This window comes from Carassius carassius, chromosome 40 (genome assembly GCF_963082965.1).
Source record: "Carassius carassius chromosome 40, fCarCar2.1, whole genome shotgun sequence".
Taxonomy (NCBI): domain Eukaryota; kingdom Metazoa; phylum Chordata; class Actinopteri; order Cypriniformes; family Cyprinidae; genus Carassius; species Carassius carassius.
This window is the reverse complement of record NC_081794.1, coordinates 7,753,576-7,774,019: the sequence shown is the minus strand read 5'-3', so window position 1 is coordinate 7,774,019 and position 20,444 is coordinate 7,753,576. Positions and strand designations below refer to the sequence as shown.

Genomic DNA, 20,444 nt, shown 5'->3' with positions numbered 1-20,444 from the left:
CAGGTTAAAGAGATGGGTCTTTAATCTAGATTTAAACTGCAAGAGTGTGTCTGCCTCCCGAACAATGTTAGGTAGGTTATTCCAGAGTTTAGGCACCAAATAGGAAAAGGATCTGCCGTCTACAGTTGATTTTGATATTCTAGGTATTATCAAATTGCCTGAGTTTTGAGAACGTAGCGGACGTAGAGGATTATAATGTAAAAGGAGCTCATTCAAATACTGAGGTGCTAAACCATTCAGGGCTTTATAAGTAATAAGCAATATTTTAAAATCTATGCGATGCTTGATCAATGAGGTTGGTTCATCAGTCATGTGTGCTCTTGGCTTTTATTACAATTTAAATGTGAATCCAGCATACTGGAATTGATGTCTGAAACAAAATTAAGGTTTGGTTCCATTTTATTTCATTGTGTCCTTTTCACAGTGTGATTAAACAAATAAATAATGAGAATACAGGGTCAAGGGTTATAAGGTTAGGGTTAGTTGTTTAATTTACTGTTATATACAGTATAACGTACAAGGACACTCCAAAACAAAGTGTTACCATAGTTGGATGCAAACAGAACAACATCGCCTTGCTTGCCTGGGATCACTCTGTCTTTGATTTGAAGAAAAGAGATGTTCAAAGAATATTCCATTTTCACCCTATTGTCAGCATTTGCAATGCAGTGGTGAAGATTCCAGTGTGAAATTGAGAAGAAAAAATTATCTGGAACATCTGTGATGCCAAAGGTGATAAAGATTTGTAACTTTGCTAAACTAAACACCATTGTCTATTGACTGTTGTTGATGTTATTTAATTTAGTTTCTATGCAGTAATTACAGGAGACTGTTTATTAAGTTTAAATGTGGACTCATCTGAGTACAACACACATTTTTACTGTCTTTTTGACTTTCTGAGATGATGAGATTGGCCCAGAGAGCCCAGCAACATCACTGCATAGAACATTTTTACCAAATGTCCTAACTTCTCTGGAATTGGGGTTGGAGATATGAGATATGTGTTATTACAAGTGCTAAATGAGAGTGTTAGATTGTGATCCTTCCTTAGAATCCCAACATAAGAAACAAATGGCCAGAGTTTATTTTCAACAAAGACATGGAACTGTTGATTTCTTAACAGTTTGATGTTAACAGTTTGAAGGGTGTTTTTACTAACTAGAAGATATATACATTTATTGTGTTAACATTTATGGTCACAGATAAAAAATAGTCTAGTCACACTACTTTTTGTCCAATCAAATGCTCTCTAAAATTATGGACCCAATATACTGAATCAAAGAACAAAAAGGTGTGATATCATTTTGAACAAAATCAGAGCAAAATAAAAGTGTTTTTGGAGTTTGTATCAGTGGTTCAAAACAATTTGTCAGCATGAACTTACATTCCTCTGCAAGCGCACATGACCTCAGTGAACTCACAGAGATTGTAACATCCTATATTAGTTTCTATGAGGATATGCATTCCTACCAGAAACAATGATAAGCTATGGTTTACAGTAAAACTCTTCGTCAGGCCAAAGAGGATGCCTGCAGAAATGGGGACAGAGTTTTGTACAATAAGCCAAGAACACACTGAATAAAGAGATCAAAGTGGCTAAAAGGACCTACGCTAAAAAGTTGGAAGATCAGTTCAATTCCAATTACTCAACTTCAGTGTGGAAAGGTCTGAGAGCCATCACAAACTACAAGACATCATCCCCCTGCACTGAGGCAAACCAACAAGTTGTTAATGACCTGAATGAGTTATGTTGTAGTTTTGAAACCCCCCACACCCGTTCTGACCATCTCTCTACACAACCGTTAACACCTCTGCAACCCTCCACTCAATCAGTGAGGATGATGTGCGCCAGGTCTTCAGGAAGAACAAAAGAAGAAAGGCACCAGGCCCGGATGGTATTACACCAGCCTGTCTGAAAACCTGGGCTGACCAACTGCCCCCATCTTTTCAAAGATCTTCAACAGATCTCTGGAGTTGTGTGAAGTCCCTTCCTGCTTCAAGGGCCTGAAGCTCCGCTGCGTGACACTAAAACACGCCCTTTTACACGCCTCTCAGGAACAACGTCACGAAACCCCATCATTTCACCAACAAAGAGAAGTTATCAGAAAACTAAGAAATAAGTCACTGGAACTAGCGCGATCACAAAACGAACATGATAAAAGTGGCCGTGTGTTTGTATGCTTTGTTAAATATTCAAATTCAAAAGCATCAATGTTTTACTATAGAATAAGTGATACATTGATCATAATGAATTAATTTATCAGGACTAAAAATTAAAATAACACAGAAATAAATGTATTTTTATTTTATTTATTTATTTATTTTAAACGCTTATAAAAATAGCCTGCTTATTCAGTCAAGTCCGTTTCTGTTTATTTGTAGCCACAGTAGCCTATACGTCACATTTAGAATGAATGATAATCTCTTTATTTTTATAAAAACTCCCGAACAAAAAAAAACATTATTATATTTTTATGATTTTTAAGTCTCTAAACGAGATTAATGACAGACTGAAAGTGAGTTTTGAGCTCAATTTATTAAAAAAAAAGTTTTTAATGCTGGTGTTATAGCTGACTCTCTATTTTTATAAAAGCACCAGAACAAAATTCATTATTTTATTTTGATGACATATTCTACGCGGAGCTAAACTATTGAGACTAATGACAGATAAAATATGTTACTAAATAAAAACACAATTGTGATAGAGAGTAAGAAGCTTACGTCTGATTTCTCCAAGTGGTTGCATTTAGCATGTTTACTATGGTAATGTTAATGTTTATCGTGCATAGTCTTTTACATCGCTTTTAAATATTTCTGCCTTGTATGGTGATCATAATCACATTGACTAAGAGTGAGTTTTGATATCAACTTATTTTAAAAAGTCTTTAATGCTGGTGTTAAAGCTATTATCTTTCTGAAATGATCCGCAGCGCTGAGCTCTCCAGATGCGGAGAAACTCCGCCTTTGTTCATAACCACTCCTCTAGCCTCAGCTGGCCCGCTTTGGCCCAAGGTTTTCGTCGGGCCAAAAAACTCTGGCCGTTGGCCCCGAGGAAGCCCCGACGAGGCACGATCAAGCCCCGGAAGTGACATTGGAAACGCGACTGGCCCTGGCATGCACTAGCACGCCCGGTTTAAGCTCAACAGTGGAAACACGGCTAGTGACTACTACAGACCTGTGGCTCTAACGTATGTTGCCATGAAGGTTTTTTGAAAAAATGGTTCTGGCTAATCTGAAGGACATCACTGGACCCTTACTGGACCCCTGCAGCTTGCCTGCTGAGCAAACAGTTCAGTGAATGATGCAGTAAACATGGGACTGCACTTCATCCTGCAACATCTGGACTAAACAGGGACTTATGTGAGGATCCTGTCTGTGGACTTTAGTTTGGCTTTCAACATCATCCCAACAGCCCTCCAGACCAAACTGACCCAGCTCTCTGTTCCTAGCTAGCTGGTCAGTGGATCACCAGCTTTCTGACAGATAGCAACAGCTAGTGAGACTGGGGAAATTCATGTCAAACTGCTGCTCCACCCACACTGGTGCCCCTCAGGGATGTGTTCTCTCCCCTCTGCTCTTCTCCCTGTACACCAACGACTGCACCTCTAAAGACCCCTCTGTCAAGCTCCTGAAGTTTGCAGATGACACTACAGTCATCTGTCTCATCCAGGATGATGATGAGACTTCTTACAGACGGGGAGATGAGAAACCCCCTGCACTCCCCCACTCACCATCATAGACAGAATGGAGTCATTCAGAATCCTGGGAACCACCATCTCTCAGGACCTGAAGAGGGACAATCACATTGACTCCATTGTTAAAAGACCCAACAAAGGTTGTACTAGTACCTTCTCCAGCTGAGGAAGTTTAACCTGCCACAGGAGCTGCTGAAACAGTTCTACTCAGCTGTCATGGAGTCTGTCCTGTGCACATTAGTAACTGTCATCTACAGAATCAGACATCAGAAGACTACAGAGAACGGTTCAGATTGCTGAAAGGATTATTGGTGCTCCCCTGCCCACCCTTCAAGAACTTTATTCATCCAGTGTGAGGAACAGGGCTCAGAAAATAACTATGGATCCCTCACATCCAAGTTATCGGCTTTTTGAACTTTTACCATCTGACCGGCACTTCAGAGCCGCAAATACCAGGTCAGCCAGGCACAAGAACAGTTTCTTCGCCCAGGCAATCTACCTCATGAACAGTTAAATGTTCCCCACTTACGCAATAAAAATGTGCAATTTCCTTATATTTGTTACCAACTCCATCCTAGTATATCCCAGCATCTCACTCTATTCTATTAATTATCATCTATAGCACAACTGTTCATACAATGTATTTTTTTATTTATTTTGCAATATTTATTTACATTTACATATGTGTATTCATTTTTTTTTTTTTTTGTCTTTGTGTTGTCTGTGTATTGGAAGCTTGTCACATATTCCCTGTATGCGCAAGCCTACTTGGCAATAAAGCTCTTTCTGATTCTGAAAAAAAAAACTCGCTGTTAATCAGCGATACTTTTTGACACTTTATTTCCCAAATATTAAGCAAAGCACACTGTATTAAAATATGACATGCATCTTTAAGATATTTGCTAGTAGCTTAAAAAGAGCAAGAAGAACACATCACACAAATGGTGTTTGTTGCAACCGTTTTTATATCTTCTGTGCAATTTTGTGAGTGGAAATTAATTCAATGTTTTTTTCTCCATGAAAAACATCATCATCAGTCTGAAATAAAACAATTCACTCTTTTCACTTTCACAGGCATAAAGAGAAAAAGTGAGGAAATACATTTGCATCTTTACATTAAGTCCACATTGCATTCTGTTCTCAATCACAGTCATTCCACATTTTCTCTCTATATATTTATATATTTTTAGTTTGTAGGAAATCAGTCTCTGGTCATTTGAAACAGACGTCCAGGCCATAAGAATCGAAACAGAAGAAAAGTCTTTAATTCCTTCTACACGTTAGTCCATACATTTTTGCGCATTTTGTTTTTACCCTCCAGCGGTTTTCCTCCCTTCATCCAAAGGGACTCAGCAAACAAAGTGGCAAAATCGAGGAGGAATACAATCACAGTCTGATCTGAGGAAGAAAACAACAAAATTCCGGCAACACACCTTTGATCTCCCCTTAGTCTCTGAAGAACACAGGCAGAGGAGCGACAATATGAGCGTATGCTTTTGAACATGTCTGCTGTCGTGTCGGGGAGGGCACACAGTAGTCGGTAAGTGGCTAATGATGGCAACAATGATGACTGTCATGGTGACTGTGTGGGTGGGCTGCTCTGGGCGGAGCTTGGAGAAAGGGAGGGGCTACAACTGCCTGGAGGAGCGCCAGAGGCCCGTGAACTGATCCCGCCTGATGAACTCTCCAAACCCTCAGAGTTCTCCAACATCTCCTGGATGAGAGGAGGCATGGAGCCGGGAATCTCCATCTTCAAGGTGATCACACGCTCTGCACCTGTGAGAGATGGAAAATTCAATTTCATGTAGCTGCACATTAATTTTTCTTGCAATAAATGGACATGTAAGGATTAGAACTCATCCAGAAATGATTCATGTGAATGAATGGGACTCACCCTTGGCGCTGATGCTCCTCAGGTCGGTAATCTTCATCAGCATCTTGGGGAACATGTGAGGCTTGTGTGGCCTCCTGTTCCTCACGTAGATCTTCAGTGCTTCCAGCAGCGGTTCCTGCAGTATGTCCACCTTATCGGCCTCCTCCAGGTCCTGTCGATCTGCACAAACCAACAAAGACTCCAAATTCAGCTTACAAAGTTCATAGGTTGAGCGCTTAAAGGCACACATTCAGATGGAGTAAAAAAAAAAAAAAAAAAAGGAGACAGATGCTTTAGAGGTGAATCTTAAGAAACCTGTCAAGAACTTTATTCATGTATTTCACCCCAAAATAAAAAAAAATAAAATAAATAAATAACCTTGCTTAATTAAGATTTTTTTTTAGTATTGTTACATTATCTATATTTTCTGACAGAATTCTTGTTACCGTAAATTTTTTAGAAACATATATTTATTTTAATTATTTTTAAATATCATAAAAATAAACATTAGATAACACTTTTATATTATCATATCATTTAAATTGCAAGATAAATACTAAAGGGATTTTATAAGTATTTTATTTATTTTACTTTAATTATGAAGATTTTACAAGATAAAAACATTCGTTTCTTTAAAAACAATTGTAATAATTGTACATTAAATATTTGTACTTGTATATTATATATATATATATATATATATATATATTTTTTTTTTTTTCACTATATGTTATATGAGCAGATGCAATACCACCACCAAACACTGCATAGCACTAGAGGTCCATGTATCAAAAAACATTGAAAGATCATGTGACACTAAAGACTACTGGCTAAAGACTGATGGCTGCAGAAAATTCAGCTTTGACTTCACAGGAATAAACGGCATTTAGAAATATATTTAAATTGAAAACAGTTCTTTTAAATTATAATAATATTTCACAGTGTTATGGTTTTTATTTTATCTCATCAAATAAATACAGCCTCAGTGATTATGAGACTTCTTAAAACTTTCAATCTTTATATATTTCTCCAGCATATAACACAGTGCACAGTATGTGTCCTTTCACTATGCAAGATACACCAAAAAGACCTATTGCATTTACCTATTACATAAGGTCTATTGTCTAAAAGCACTAACTAATACTGTCAAATCTTTTAAAAGCACAATTATACGTAAAAATAACAGCATCTTTAATAAGCAGCCCGTAGGTCATTATACACAGTGTGTGTGTGTGTACTGTACCTCCACAGAGCAGGCAAATAGCACTGAGCAGCCCTGTCTCTGCGTCATCCATCTCTAGAGGTATTAGCTGATTGGCGAAGGCGAACACCAGGTCTGTTAACGGACCGAAGCCGGCATTGTGCATCTGCGTTCGGTTCAGCGTTAACCCATCAGAGAACGTCATGGTGTCTTGCTCAGGTGTGTAACGGGTACAGATCCTCAGAATCTAAAAACAGAGAGGAGATGTGTTGGTCTGAACTCTGCATATATTGAACACAAAACAAGAATGTAACCAATACTTGACATTGATTTCCATAGTATTTTTTCTTTCATACTATGGAAGTCAACAGGGACAAGAAAAGGTTTGTTAACCCATATTCTTCAAAATATTTTCTTTTATGTTTAAAAGAAGATAGAAACTCGTACAGGTTTGAAACAACTTGAGGGTGAGTAAATGATGACATAATTTGGAATTATTTGGGTTAACTATGTCTTTAAAGGGATAGTTATCCCCATAATGAAATTTCTATCATTTATTACTCACCCTCTTGTCGTTCCAAACCTGTTAGACCTTCGTTCATCTCTCTGACCCTGCATAGACAGCAATGCAACTGCAATGTTCCCATTCCCAGAAACGTAGCAAGGACATCGGTAAAACAGTCCATGTGACATCAGTGGCTCAACTTCAATTTTGCGAAGCTACGAGTTAACTTTTAGTGCACAAAGAAAACAAAGATAACAATTTATTCAATAATTCTTCTCCCAGAGTTACTGTCTTCCGCCATTTTGGAGAGTACCATGATGCATGTGTGCGCTTTCCCTAAAACATAATCAGCGCTGTTTACGTTCAGCATGCGCACGTTTTCTCCTAAACGTAAACAACGCTGATATAAGTCGACGCATATATAAGTCGACAACTCTGTGAGAAGAATTGTTGAATATATTATATTATTTAAGTTTTCTTTGCACACAGATAGTATTCTTATATCTTAATTTGTGTTCCGAAGATGAACGAAGGTCTTACAGGTTTAGAACAACATAAAGTTGAGTAATTAATGACAGAACTTTTATTTTTGGGTGAATTATCCCTTTAAGTTACCTTTTAATTTCCATAATTTTCAAAGAAGTATATTACTAGTGTACAGGCAGTATAATTAAAAAAAAATTTTCCACAAGAGAATGCTTGTGGGATTTGAACCTACAACCTTCAACAGGCCAAATGTATGTATTCAGCTTTAGTGATGCAATGTAGCCTGCTGTAAGGTCTGAACCAGTGCAGGCTTTGCAAAAGCCAGTTTAAGAGGGTTTTCTCACTAGTATGTCGAGGCAAGCAGCCTTCAGCAGTGTGATCTGGTCTGCGATGGTGAGGGTAGTGAATCCTGGCAGCTGCTTGGCAAACTCCACCGTCTTTATGATGCACTTGGTGGAGAGCTCGCTGAACTTATCCCACAAATCTACATCCAGTGACACGCGCCGCTCCGAGCTGTTACTCTATACAAAGAGAGAAACCATTTTTGAGACAAAATTACCACAGACCGCTATGGTAAATGTTTAATAACAGCATCAATAAAGGCAATGAAAGAGTGGTACATGAACTCTGACTGTCTGCTTTAGTGAAGTTTGCTTGTAAACAGAAGCAGAATCAGCGCAGAGTTCTGGGAGTTATTGACAAACTGACACACATATCTGTAATTACAGTATTGATTCATCATTCAGTGTCAGCTCATTAATAAAAAACCAATACAGAGCCAAACAGCGAGGTCATATTCTCACAGATGTAGATTTTATTGGGTTGTGAAGAAGTCAAAATTCCACATTACGTGCAATACAATGATTTCACTAGGGTTGGTGATAAAGCCAAAGTATGTCAATAATTATCAGCCTTTTGATGATATTTAATGCATATCTTAGGATATTCCTGATTTATCTCGATATTTTAAGCCAGCATTTAAAACAAGTTGCCAAGTACATTTAAAATGTTTAATGTAAATAAATAAATAAATACAGTAAAAATAGTTTTAAATACTAAATGCATTATAAGGAAGAATGATCAGACATGATTAGTGAGAGACAAAAATGTCTAATAAAGAAATATATTAGTAATGCTAATACTAATAATAATATTGTACACTAAAACAAAAAAGAACATATAATAATAATAATAATAATAATAATAATAATTTACAGAACAACAGTGAAATTACATTAATAAGTTAAAATGGTTATTTATGGCTGTCTTCATTTATTTGCTTTTATTTTGGATTTATCTTGGCACATTTTCAAATTTATAGCATTTACAGAGATGGAGTTCATGTGAAGCAGTATTTACTGCAAAATGAGCCATGCGTGTTAGAATATATGTTTATTAAATGAATTGGAAAAACTAGACAGCAGTTTGTTTACGTAATTGTTTAAGGCCATTCTACATACGTCAAACTTCTCAGGTAGGACATTACAGTAATTTGTATAAATATACAGAAAAATCCTGAATGAATGGTGTATTTAATCATTTTCAGTTACTGTATATGGACCAATATAACACATTGTAACAAACAATATTTTCCTACACATATATTTCCTGAAACATGTAAATGAAAGAGTGACAATGATGAATAATACAATAAAAAATGGGTTATAAACAGCAAAAAAAAAAAATCATCACAAAAAGGGAACATTAAGTATATCATTCAGCCCTCACACGCTCTTACCGTGGTGTATTTGCCGAGCTGACACAGCGAGGGGAAGGTCTCTTTGTGGGCTTTCCTGACTCGGTCAATCATCTGCTCTGTGTCTGGGCTCAGCGTGTAGCTTTCTGTGCATTCTGGCTTTTTCTCTTCTTTCTTCTTCTTATTCCTATCATTCCTCACCGCTGCACAGACAAAAAGACAGATGACATAGGTCAGTATTGATTGTACATATTTTAATGTCTGTCAATGATTCTTAATTCTTCTTCTTCTTCTTTTTAATAACACTTCTTGATCTTCAGATGACATTCAAAGATGTATATCATAATCTACTTTTGACACAGATATATTAAGCTGTTATTAAGCTGTTATAATGAATTGTACAAAATAATAATAATAATAATAATAATTGAATTAAATCATGTTTCTGTAAGAACTGTAACATTTATCAAATAATCTTACACTAACAAATAATCTATGTAACCTTTCGCCCTCTCATTAAAAATATTAAGTTGCATGTGCCTTGCATACAGAAATAATAATAATAATAATAGTAATAATAATGATAATAACTGTAGGTATCAGTGACATGTATTTTCAGGAGAAAAAAATGCTTTTTATTATTATCATTACTACTACTATTTATTGAACATGGCAGTTCCAGATTTCTCACAACTATGAAGTCATAGTCTAAGAAAGTCCAGCCCATTTGTGACGCTCTCTGCCCTAGGATATACACAGCCCTGACTAGCCGTGTTTCCACTGTTGGGTTTAAACCGGGCGTGCTAGTGCGTGCCAGGGCCAGTCGCTTGATTGTGCCTCGTAGAGGCTTCCTCGGGGCCAATGGTAAGGGTTTTTTGGCCCGACAAAACCTTGGGCCAAAGCGGGCCAGCTGAGGCTAGAGGAGTGGTTATGAACAAAGGCAGAGTTTCTCCGCGTCTGGAGAGCGCCAGCGCGGATCATTTCAGAAAGATAACAGCTATAACACCAGTATTAAAGACTTTTTAAAATAAGTTGATATCAAAACTCACTATTAGTCAGCAGCGAGTGTTTGAAATAACTTGATCCGATGTGGATTATGATCACCATACAAGGAAGAAATATTTAAAAGCGATGTAAAAGACTATGCACAATAAACATTAACATTACCATAGTAAACATAGTAAACGTCAGCTTCTTATTCTCAATCACATTCGTGTATTCATTTAGTAACTTATATTATCTGTCATAAGTCTCGTTTCGAGAGTTTAGCTCCACGTTGCCTATCATAAAAATATAATAATGTTTTTTTTTTTTGTTCGGGAGCTTTTATAAAAATAGAGAGATTATCATTCATTCTAAATGTGACGTATAGGCTACTGTGGCTACAAATAAACAGAAACGGACTCGACTGAATAAGCAGGCTATTTTTATAAGTGTTTAAAATAAATAAATTAAATACAAATAAATTTATTTCTGTGTGATTTTATTTTGAGTCCTGATAAATGAATTCATTATGATCAATGTATCACTTATTCTATAGTAAAACATTGATGCTTTTGAATTTGAATATTTAACAAAGCATACAAACACACGGGCACTTTTATCATGTTCGTTTTGTGATCGCGCTAGTTCCAGTGACTTATTTCTTAGTTTTCTGATAACTTCTCTTTGTCGGTGAAATGATGGGGTTGCGTGACGTTGTTCCTGAGAGGCGTGTAAAGGGCGTGTTTTAGTGAAGCGGGCGGAGCTTCAGGCTCGACTGTGGAAACCCTGTGCTATTCTGGCCTCGGTGCTACTGGCCCGAGGCTATTAGCCCCACCTGGCCCGTTTTAAGCCCTGCCTCGCACTGGCCCGACAGTGGAAATGCAGCTACTGAGAATCAGCGGCCCTTCATTACTTTCTCTTGCTGTAGCTGCTGGAGGTACAATGTCAGCGCCAAAGAGCCATTAAAAGTGTTGTGTGTTGGGATGCACCAATTAACATAGGAGTCTCCATAGATCACTGAGGACACGTTGGTTACATTTCATTTTCAAAGGAAATATCCCGAAAAAAAACCCAGAAATGTCCTATACGTTTGTGCTAACATCGTATACTGCCTCACAAATGAGGGTCAGTTCAGTGCGGAAGTTGTGCAAAGATTGCTTCTGAAAGAGGGATCGATACCGTGCTCAAACGTCCAGACTCCAGAAAAAGGATCACACATATTTTGTTTTACAAAAAAACTTATTGTCTCTCTCTGTTAGGCTAATGTTGCTAAAGCTACCATTGTCTCTGCCTGTTTTCACTAATGCTGCCGTCACGTGCTTCCAAAATGATTGTGAATAGGAATGTGGTAGTTAAAAATTTCATTTGGAAGCAATGTGAGGTCAGTAACACGGTGACCACCAGTTAAACCGTAACACCGTCCTGCCGGTGAGCATGAGCTCTTGAAGCTCCACACTCTCCTGAGAAGAGAGGCAGGAGCACCAGCTCATCTTCATTTAAAGGGGAAAAACACACACACACACACACACACACACACAAAATGAGCGTTTTAGCTTATACCCTAAAAGTGGCAATTTCAACAAGCTATAAAAATTATCTGTGGGGTATTTTGAGATAGAACTTCAAATACACACTCTGGGGACATCAGAGAATAATTTAAAATTTTGTATCAATGCATTCTATAGCACCTTTAAAACAAGTAACTATCATAACATAAGTTTGCTATCACACAGTGTGATGTGTCATCATGCCATTAGAAAGAAATGAAGAGGGCAGAAAAGAAAAGAGATCATAAGAAGACAGATAGGAAAGAAAGCGGGATGAGATGAACGAGAAAAATAGAGTAAAGTTGCATGAGTAACAGTGAAAGGCTGTCTGAAATGCAGTAAGCAGCAGTAATGGAGTGAGATGAGACAGACAGATAGAGGAAACGTGTTAGAACCAACACATCACATCTGTGAAGACAAACCATGAGGGGAGGAAAGGCGAGAGAAAAAAAAAAGGCGTTAAAAGAAGAAAAAGGACAGGAAGCAGAAATGCCATCACACCCCCACCATCAGTCCCACCTCAAACATATTCTCTCTCTCTCTCTCTCTCTCTCTCTCTCTCTCTCTCTCTCTCGCTCTCTCTGCAGGGTGTGTGTTAGTAGTTTGATGAATAGAGCGGGTGGATGAAGTCGTACATAATGCTGATAGATCACCACAGGTTTCATTAGACCCAGAGCTAATCTAATCTCATTATATGACACACACACACACACTTAATGCCATGGCATTATTTTCTCTCCAATCTCCACTAACACTCTGACCGTCACTGCATCCCTCTCTCAGGCCTCTGGAGATGCGGAATTAATTCCTAAATAAAAGTGGGCTATCTTAACGTGCCTACATTAGCCCCTATGACAGATTGGCACAGCGATCATAAGCCGCAAAACACAATTTAATGAAGTCATTAAAGAACTATTAGCCTGGCTGCACCATCACTCATGCACAAGCGTTACTCAGAGACCTGCAGCGAGAGAGAGAAAGAAAGAACAAGAAACATCTCTTTCTCCAGCAGTATGATGAGTATTTTGTGTGTTTCTGGAAAAGTGATTTTTACACACTGCAATCGTTGACGATATGACCAGAAATGCGGTCTGCACAAGTATGCAATCACCAAGTACACAGTTCAGTTGTATATACTTAACATGCGTTCTTGAGTCACTGTGGTGGTAACAAATCCAAGAGGCCAGTAGAGTTACATTCAGAAGTCTGTACTATTAAAACAGATCTACATAAACTGAGCTGCAATATGAAGTGTGCTTTGACGAATTTCAGACTGAAACAATGTGTGAAACTGAACTTAAGTGCCTACGTTAACGCACTTGCATAAAGGTTTTTGGGCCTGTGTATCGTGATCTCATTACATAACTGCTGAAATAATACACACCACAATACAGACAGGGTGTAAATATCAATTAATACACTGATAGGGGTGTACATATCTGCTCTGTGAATGAATCAATTATGATTCTTTACTAAATGACACAATTGAAACAGTAATAATAATTCAGTTTGATTATATTAGTAAGATTCATTATCATTTTCAAAATATGCTGAAGGAGGACCGTATGATTTCAGAGATGCAGGAAACACTGAAGTATAATAATGGAATTTACAGTGTAATGGCTAATTTTGCATGAATAAATCAAAATTAGGGCTGCAAACTTAAAGGGCTCACACGACGATGCTTAAAATAACATTATTTTGTGTATTTGGTGTAATGCAATGTGTTTACGCAGTTTAAAGTAAAAAAACCCACATCATTATTCAAATACATTATTGTTTCCCTTCTCTGCCCCGCCTTTCTGAAACGTGTCAAATTTTACAAAGCTCATCTCTTCTGTAAAGCGAGGAGCACTCTGATTGACCAGCTATCCAGTGCGTTGTGATTGGCCGAATATTTCAAGCATGTGACGGAATTGTTACGCCCTTTACCGTATTTGGATACATACAGAGTCTATGTAAAGCTTTAAAACAGAATTATATTATAATTAAAAAATACTTAAATATTTAATGGATCAATAAATAAAAAAAATAATAAAAATGTCTAGTCGCTCAATATCCACTAAGTGCCACCAGGTCATAGTTTAATGTAACAGCAGCGGCTGTCGGCACATGATCAAAAGCGCAAATTTTATTGGTCAAATGTTTTCTCCACAGTGTGATGGAAAAGACTTTAAATCCCTTCTCTTACATTGACAATGGGCATACGTTCATGTCAGTCTGAACAGATGCATTAAGAACTGCTGATTCAAATTAAAATGTTTATCGCAACAAATTTTCATGACAAACATTCGTCTTGGTGTGAACAGCCCTTAATGCTCACATATGTCTGGTTCAAGTGTGTGTGGCTCTTGACAAGGATAATATGAGAGGAGAAAATTAAAGTGCTGACAGATCGTCCATCACAAAGATGAAATTCAATGAAAAGATAAAAATGTCAATGTTTTCTCCCTTTACTCCCGCGCTCTCCACTCCTCTTATTTCATAATCTCTCCTCCTCCTCAGCAGCGGCAGATGAGTTGTGAGCCTAATGCATTTGGAGCAGAGAGAACCTAGCATGTTGTGCACAAAAAAAAAATCAATGCATGGGTGTGTTTTATTACAGATGTATTCGTTCTAATGTATGCAGGAAGTGAAGAGTGAAAATACTGCTGTGCATCACATTGTAAATTTACTAGGAGTCAAGAGGTGTGAATTCATATAAACTCACATTAATGAAACGAGCGTGTGTGGTGTCATTGTGAAGGATTTGATGGGTCATCTGCACAGCAACACAGTCTCATCATGATGCCTGCTAGACATTTATGTGCATGCATCTTTCAGACTTGCCCATAATGTCAAGCTTGACATGCACATTATCACTGAAAGAACTACACGAAACCTGTCAAGGACAAATGCTTGCTCTCTAACCCATAAAGTGCTCACTAACCCATAAAGTACATGAAGACTATTTTCAGGATCATTAAGTTTGAAAATACTTAATGATTGTAATATCTCATTTTTGTCTCATAATAATAAAAACCTTATTTCTATAATGTGATGTAAAACCAAAACAATATTTAACAACAACAATCATTTAATCTATGTTTAAATAAAGTGTATATAAAACAAGTTACTACATCCACCATTTAAATATTTTAATAAGTCATTTCAAAATAATTATATTAACAAATATACAATTTCTCAAAAATAAAAAGTTTAAATATTTAACAGATTTGTGTAGAGACAATCATATAATTAAAAGGTTAATAGAAATGTCCTTATTTGAGTGAGTAAAACTTTTTTGAGTGACATTTATTATTTAAATTTATTTATTTATTTAGGTTTGATAAACAATCATTTAGTATTAGTAAAAAAACATTTTGGTGCATAATTAATAATTATTATTTCATATTATTCATCACAATAAATTAAAGTGCAAATTACCAACCCTAGCTATATTTCTTTTTTTCTTTCTTTCTTTCTGCACTATTAACAGTGCAATAAAATGCACTATTTGTGTACCTTGCTGCAGTGGAGACTCACATCCACTTGATGGTGAGAGCGTGTCAAATATGTCTGGAAGATTTCTGAACAAACACACACTCACAACTCTGCTGTAGACTTGTGAGTGTGTGTATTTTCTCACCTCTCCCAATTAACTTCTCAAGTATGACAGCACCTAGCAGTGTGGAGACGTGTTCTGGTATAGCCAGAGGGAGGCACTGACTGTGAGTGTGTATGTGTGTGTGTGTGTGTGTGTGTACTTATATTGCTACTTGCTATTTAATATTTTGGCAAGAATTCTTCAGCTGTGGAGGGAGTATTACTGCTGCATTGCTCACATTCTTTGGACATCCCCACTTCCAGGCACTTCTGCAGTCGGCAGTATTGACAGCGGTTGCGGGTGACTTTGTTGATGATGCAGTTCTTCTCTCTGTGGCACGTGTAGACCATGTTCTTCTGGATACTTCGCCTGAAGAAACCCTAAACACATATAACACTATTAGGATTGTGAGACAAACTTCAAGAGCTGCAAGAAAGTGCCAGTCATATGTCAAAACATCTAGATTTTAACTTTCACATGGTGCATTTCCCATACAAAACTCATAGCAATGATGGTAAAGTGTTGCTGGTGTTTTATTTTTTTTAATTTATTTTCAGAAAGCTGTGGGGCAAACTATCCTTACAAGGATTTTCTAATTCCAAACCCACAAGACTTTTGTTCATCTTTAAAACACCAAAGTAGATATTTTTATTGAACTCCCTATAAGACCAAAACTTCCAAGCTTCAAAAAGTTCATGAAGGGATTGCAAAAATCATCCATGTGAATCAAGCATTGTAATCCAAGTCTCCCAAAGAGACATAATAGGTTTATATGAAAAAAAAGATTTTATTTATTTATTTTTATTTATTTGTTCAATGCACATACATAAAGCACATCAAATATGGCACATTAACATGATTGCTATGACCTCCATTTCTGGATGAAATATCCCTTTAAACCCAAAAATATACTTGTGTAGGTGTAGATTATTCCTATGTGGTGTGTTGAGGTGATTTCTTTGTTCTGTGCACTACTGGGTCACCGTAGGTTTGTCTGTATGAGTTATTGTTATTCTATATTTATAACATATGGTATCGTAAAGCAATCAATCGAGGAAGAAGAATGCCGTTTTCACAAATATTAGCAATGATTGCAAAGGTGATACTGATTTTATGCAATTCAGGTTGTTAACATTTAAACAAGCCCATTACCTTAAGTATTCCAAAGTATTTAGATTAAGTTGTTAAAACGGAATGATCTAAAAAGAAATGCATTACAAATGACTTTTTAAAGCATGTATTTTGCAATCTGCAGTGAAATACGTTTTAAAAGTAACCATATCAAAGATGTATATACTGCATATACAAATATATGTGTGTGTGTGTGTGTGTGTGTGTATTGAAGTCACATTGGCAACAGTGGCCTTAGCAAAAATCACTAATGACAGAACTCAAGGATGAGGACACATGCAGCCAGGCGATTCAGTGAGCTTGCTGAAGGTGATCTCTTAAGCCCCTTTCACACTTGCCGGGTCGCCTTCTGTGTAAAAGCAAACACATCCCGGGATTGATTCCGGCATAGAACCCGGGTCGGGGACCTAGTAACATTGCCGGTTTCAACCCGGGACGAGCGCTGTGTGAACAAAAGCCAGATCTAATGCCGTGTCGAAGTGATGACGCGCGTTATCGCTTGACTCTTTTAACGGCTGTTTTGAAGGAAGATCAACGTTCGCGACAAAAATATATGTGCAAACTGTAATGAAGCAGAGATCAGTTTGTTCCTCACTTTCCGCGCTGACGCCGAGAGCGTTCGCTTGCTTCAGTGAAAGTATAACGTTCCTAGCGTTTTCGACTCGTACATTACACGTCACGCCCTGATGTCACGTGTCGTTACGGGATCTTTACGGGTTGTGTGTGAAAGCACGCACATATCCCGGGTAATCACTGGCAGTGTGAAAGTGCAAAATCTAGCGACCCGGGAACGATTGCCGGAACACTTTACCCGTGTATTTGCTGGAATGGCAGTGTGAAAGGGGCTTTAATGGTTTTAACATTCATAAGTCTCATCCAGATCTATTGATTCCAGTGCACTCTGGACACAAGAAAGGTCAAAAGTCTCACACTGAGAACAGAGAAAAAGGAATGTGTATAACGGGTCAGGATGGTTAACTAGAATGAATCTGTGCCAGTTCACTCCAATCCATTCAGATATTCTTGAACATGTCCGTTAAAACTTGTAGAGTAGCTATATACAATAGTACTTGAACTACTACTTTACCATACGAAAAGTTTAAATTCCAGTAGCTTGACATAGAAGTGGACAACCCATCAAGTTAATAACAAATAGATTGATGTTTAATGTTGCTAGGAGGAGGCGCAGAATAAGAATTTCATTGTACTGTGTGACGACAGTTTCCTGTGCATATGACAATAAAGATTTGAATTTGAATTGAAATAGCTACTACACTACAAGTTAACAAGGTAGCAAAAAATGGTTAACTACATTTCCGCTAAAGCTAATGAAGGAGGTAATGTTGCAGCCATTATATCAACACCTGGATTTTCCTATGCGTTTTTATAATATGGTTTTTACATTTTTGAATAAAACACAGTCTCTGGTAAATTCATGATTCTTGGACATTTTGCTCTACAACGTAAATTGTATTTACATAGATTTACTAAACAGGGCAACTTATCGTTAGAGCACAATTTCATAAAATTGTAGATGGAAGGGGAAAATTCTGTGGGGTTTTACTCACAATGCGAACATTAAAGAGCACAGACGCAGCCGGATCATTTCCATAATGACCAGCGCGATCTACCAAGAGCAGTGCAAATTAACGCCTACTTTAAGATGTTCTTTATTTGGGCATTATATAATGGTGCAAAATACCAGTAATTTGACGAGCACAAACATTAGTACATTGCGTTGCGTGGTTCATTTTAATACTGTTCCTCCCATAAATTTTGCATCTTAATGTGGAAACTCCTACAAATGCATATTCTATAAGGTCAGGCACAAAAATAACTGCTAATGCCTTTTTCAATGCAAATTCTTCACTGCGCATCTTAAGCAAATCCTGACGGTAATATTTAAATATTTTAAAGGTTTACGCAGGCAAAAGCTATTAGTAAATCTGGTCCTATACTGGAAAATGTACATTTTGAAGCAGTTCTTTTTAAAAATGCATATCTGTGATAAGCAACTACATAAGAATTTTTGAGGGAGAGCGTGAAAACGTTCTAGTATTGTGAAGTTATGTGTACATGTACTTCACTAACACTACTATACTGTGTCTAAAAACAGTATTTTGTTATTCGTCTTCAATTCTTTTGGGGGGAAAAGCTTACTGAAAAAGCTGAAACTACTGTATTTTAAAAACAGCTGACTAATAAGCTAAGTTGTAGTGTTGCTACTTTTGGGTGGAATGAGAACGGGTCACAGCAACTCACCTTGCAACCCTCACAGGCACTGACGCCATAGTGGTACCCTGAAGATTTGTCCTGACACACAAAGCAGGGCTTATAGACACGAGGAGGAGGGGGCGGAGAGGGTGGGCTTGGGACGATCTCCTCAGAACTCGTACTCTGGGTCTCGATAGCTGTGAAAGAGAGTGTTTATGGATCAATGACATGACATTTTCTGCTTTGTGTGTATATTATTTCAGTATTCAAAAAAACATTAAAAATCTATTTAATCAGACTGTGACTTGAACACACTTTTTCTATGACTTTCATGTTCATATTTTCATACAAATTAATTTTAATACTATCTTTGTCAAGCATGGAGTCATTAAAATAAAGCCTTTATTGAAAATAGTTTTTCAGAAGCATAAAACATTTAACGGCCCAAATTAATCCAAACCATGTTGAATAATGCAGACTTTCCTATTCCTCTAGGAGACATCCCTGACCCTGAACCCTGTCCCGGAGCTTCACATCGCTGCACTGCGCTGCGCTGCTGTGTGTGACTACATTACAAGAGAGATCAAAGACACAGACGTCCTGAAGCAGCTTCTCTAGAGGAACTGAGCTTGTCAAAGAGGCAGATTATCTTAGCACATTCATTAAACACGTGTAACACATTTGTGCTGATGATAATTAGCCAGCCATCGCACATCAGAACAACAGATAAACACTGTTAAATACCATTCAAACCACTGATGGGAAGGTGAACAGACAGCACTGGCTTGGATTCTAGATGGGTTTCCTGCAGTTTGTGCCACGGGAACTATAAACATCTTACACATGTTTAGTAACACAAGTAGTAGAAGTAGTAGTAGTCAACCTGGTAGTGGTAGTAGTAACAAACAAAAACAAACAAACAAAAATAAATAAATAAATAAATAAATATTGATTTATTTATTCACTTTTTAATGCCATGTCAGCATCAAGGCTATTTTCATGGTCATCTAACAATATTTTTTACAAGGTATACAGTTAACAAAAAGTAAAAAAGACAAAAAGACAAAAATTCTATAATACATTCAGCCGATACATTTTTTTATAAATCAGTTAAACATCTCTTAATAAAACCATTTAAATTAAATAAAAGAAATAAAATACTACTCCTACTCCCCCACTACTATTTACTATTCATATATTTAGTTTTAGCATTTTTTTCTATCATAACAACAGTTATTATTATTTATTATTAATTAATAAGATATATTCATATCATTATAATTCATTATACTATTAATAATTATATTTATCTAACATTAATATTGTTATTCAGTTTTATCGTTTTCTTTTATCTAAAGAAATTGTCACAATTATTTATATTATGTTAATTACATTATTAATATATTATTGATTATATTTAACTGTTATTATTATTAATATATTTAATAATATATTATATTATATTATATATTTGAGTTTTTATTTATAAATTCATTTTATCTAACAACATTTGTTATTGTATTGTT

At 36.8% G+C, this 20,444-nt stretch overlaps 1 protein-coding gene across 2 annotated transcripts in view; it reads right to left on the bottom strand.

Annotated features, from left to right (window-relative positions):
- Window positions 1-4,642: 4,642 nt before the first annotated feature.
- LOC132122063 (retinoic acid receptor alpha-A) overlaps window positions 4,643-20,444 on the bottom strand; it is a 74,772-nt gene continuing 58,970 nt past the window's right edge. For both annotated transcript variants that reach the window (XM_059531934.1, XM_059531935.1), the window contains exons 2-8: window positions 18,967-19,115; window positions 15,812-15,953; window positions 9,499-9,659; window positions 8,105-8,281; window positions 6,812-7,016; window positions 5,590-5,748; window positions 4,643-5,471 (exon numbers count right to left, since the gene is read on the bottom strand). In XM_059531934.1, the coding sequence (XP_059387917.1) occupies window positions 5,269-5,471; window positions 5,590-5,748; window positions 6,812-7,016; window positions 8,105-8,281; window positions 9,499-9,659; window positions 15,812-15,953; window positions 18,967-19,115 (1,196 nt within the window). In that variant the 3' untranslated portion in view covers window positions 4,643-5,268. The remainder of the gene's footprint in view (window positions 5,472-5,589; window positions 5,749-6,811; window positions 7,017-8,104; window positions 8,282-9,498; window positions 9,660-15,811; window positions 15,954-18,966; window positions 19,116-20,444) is intronic.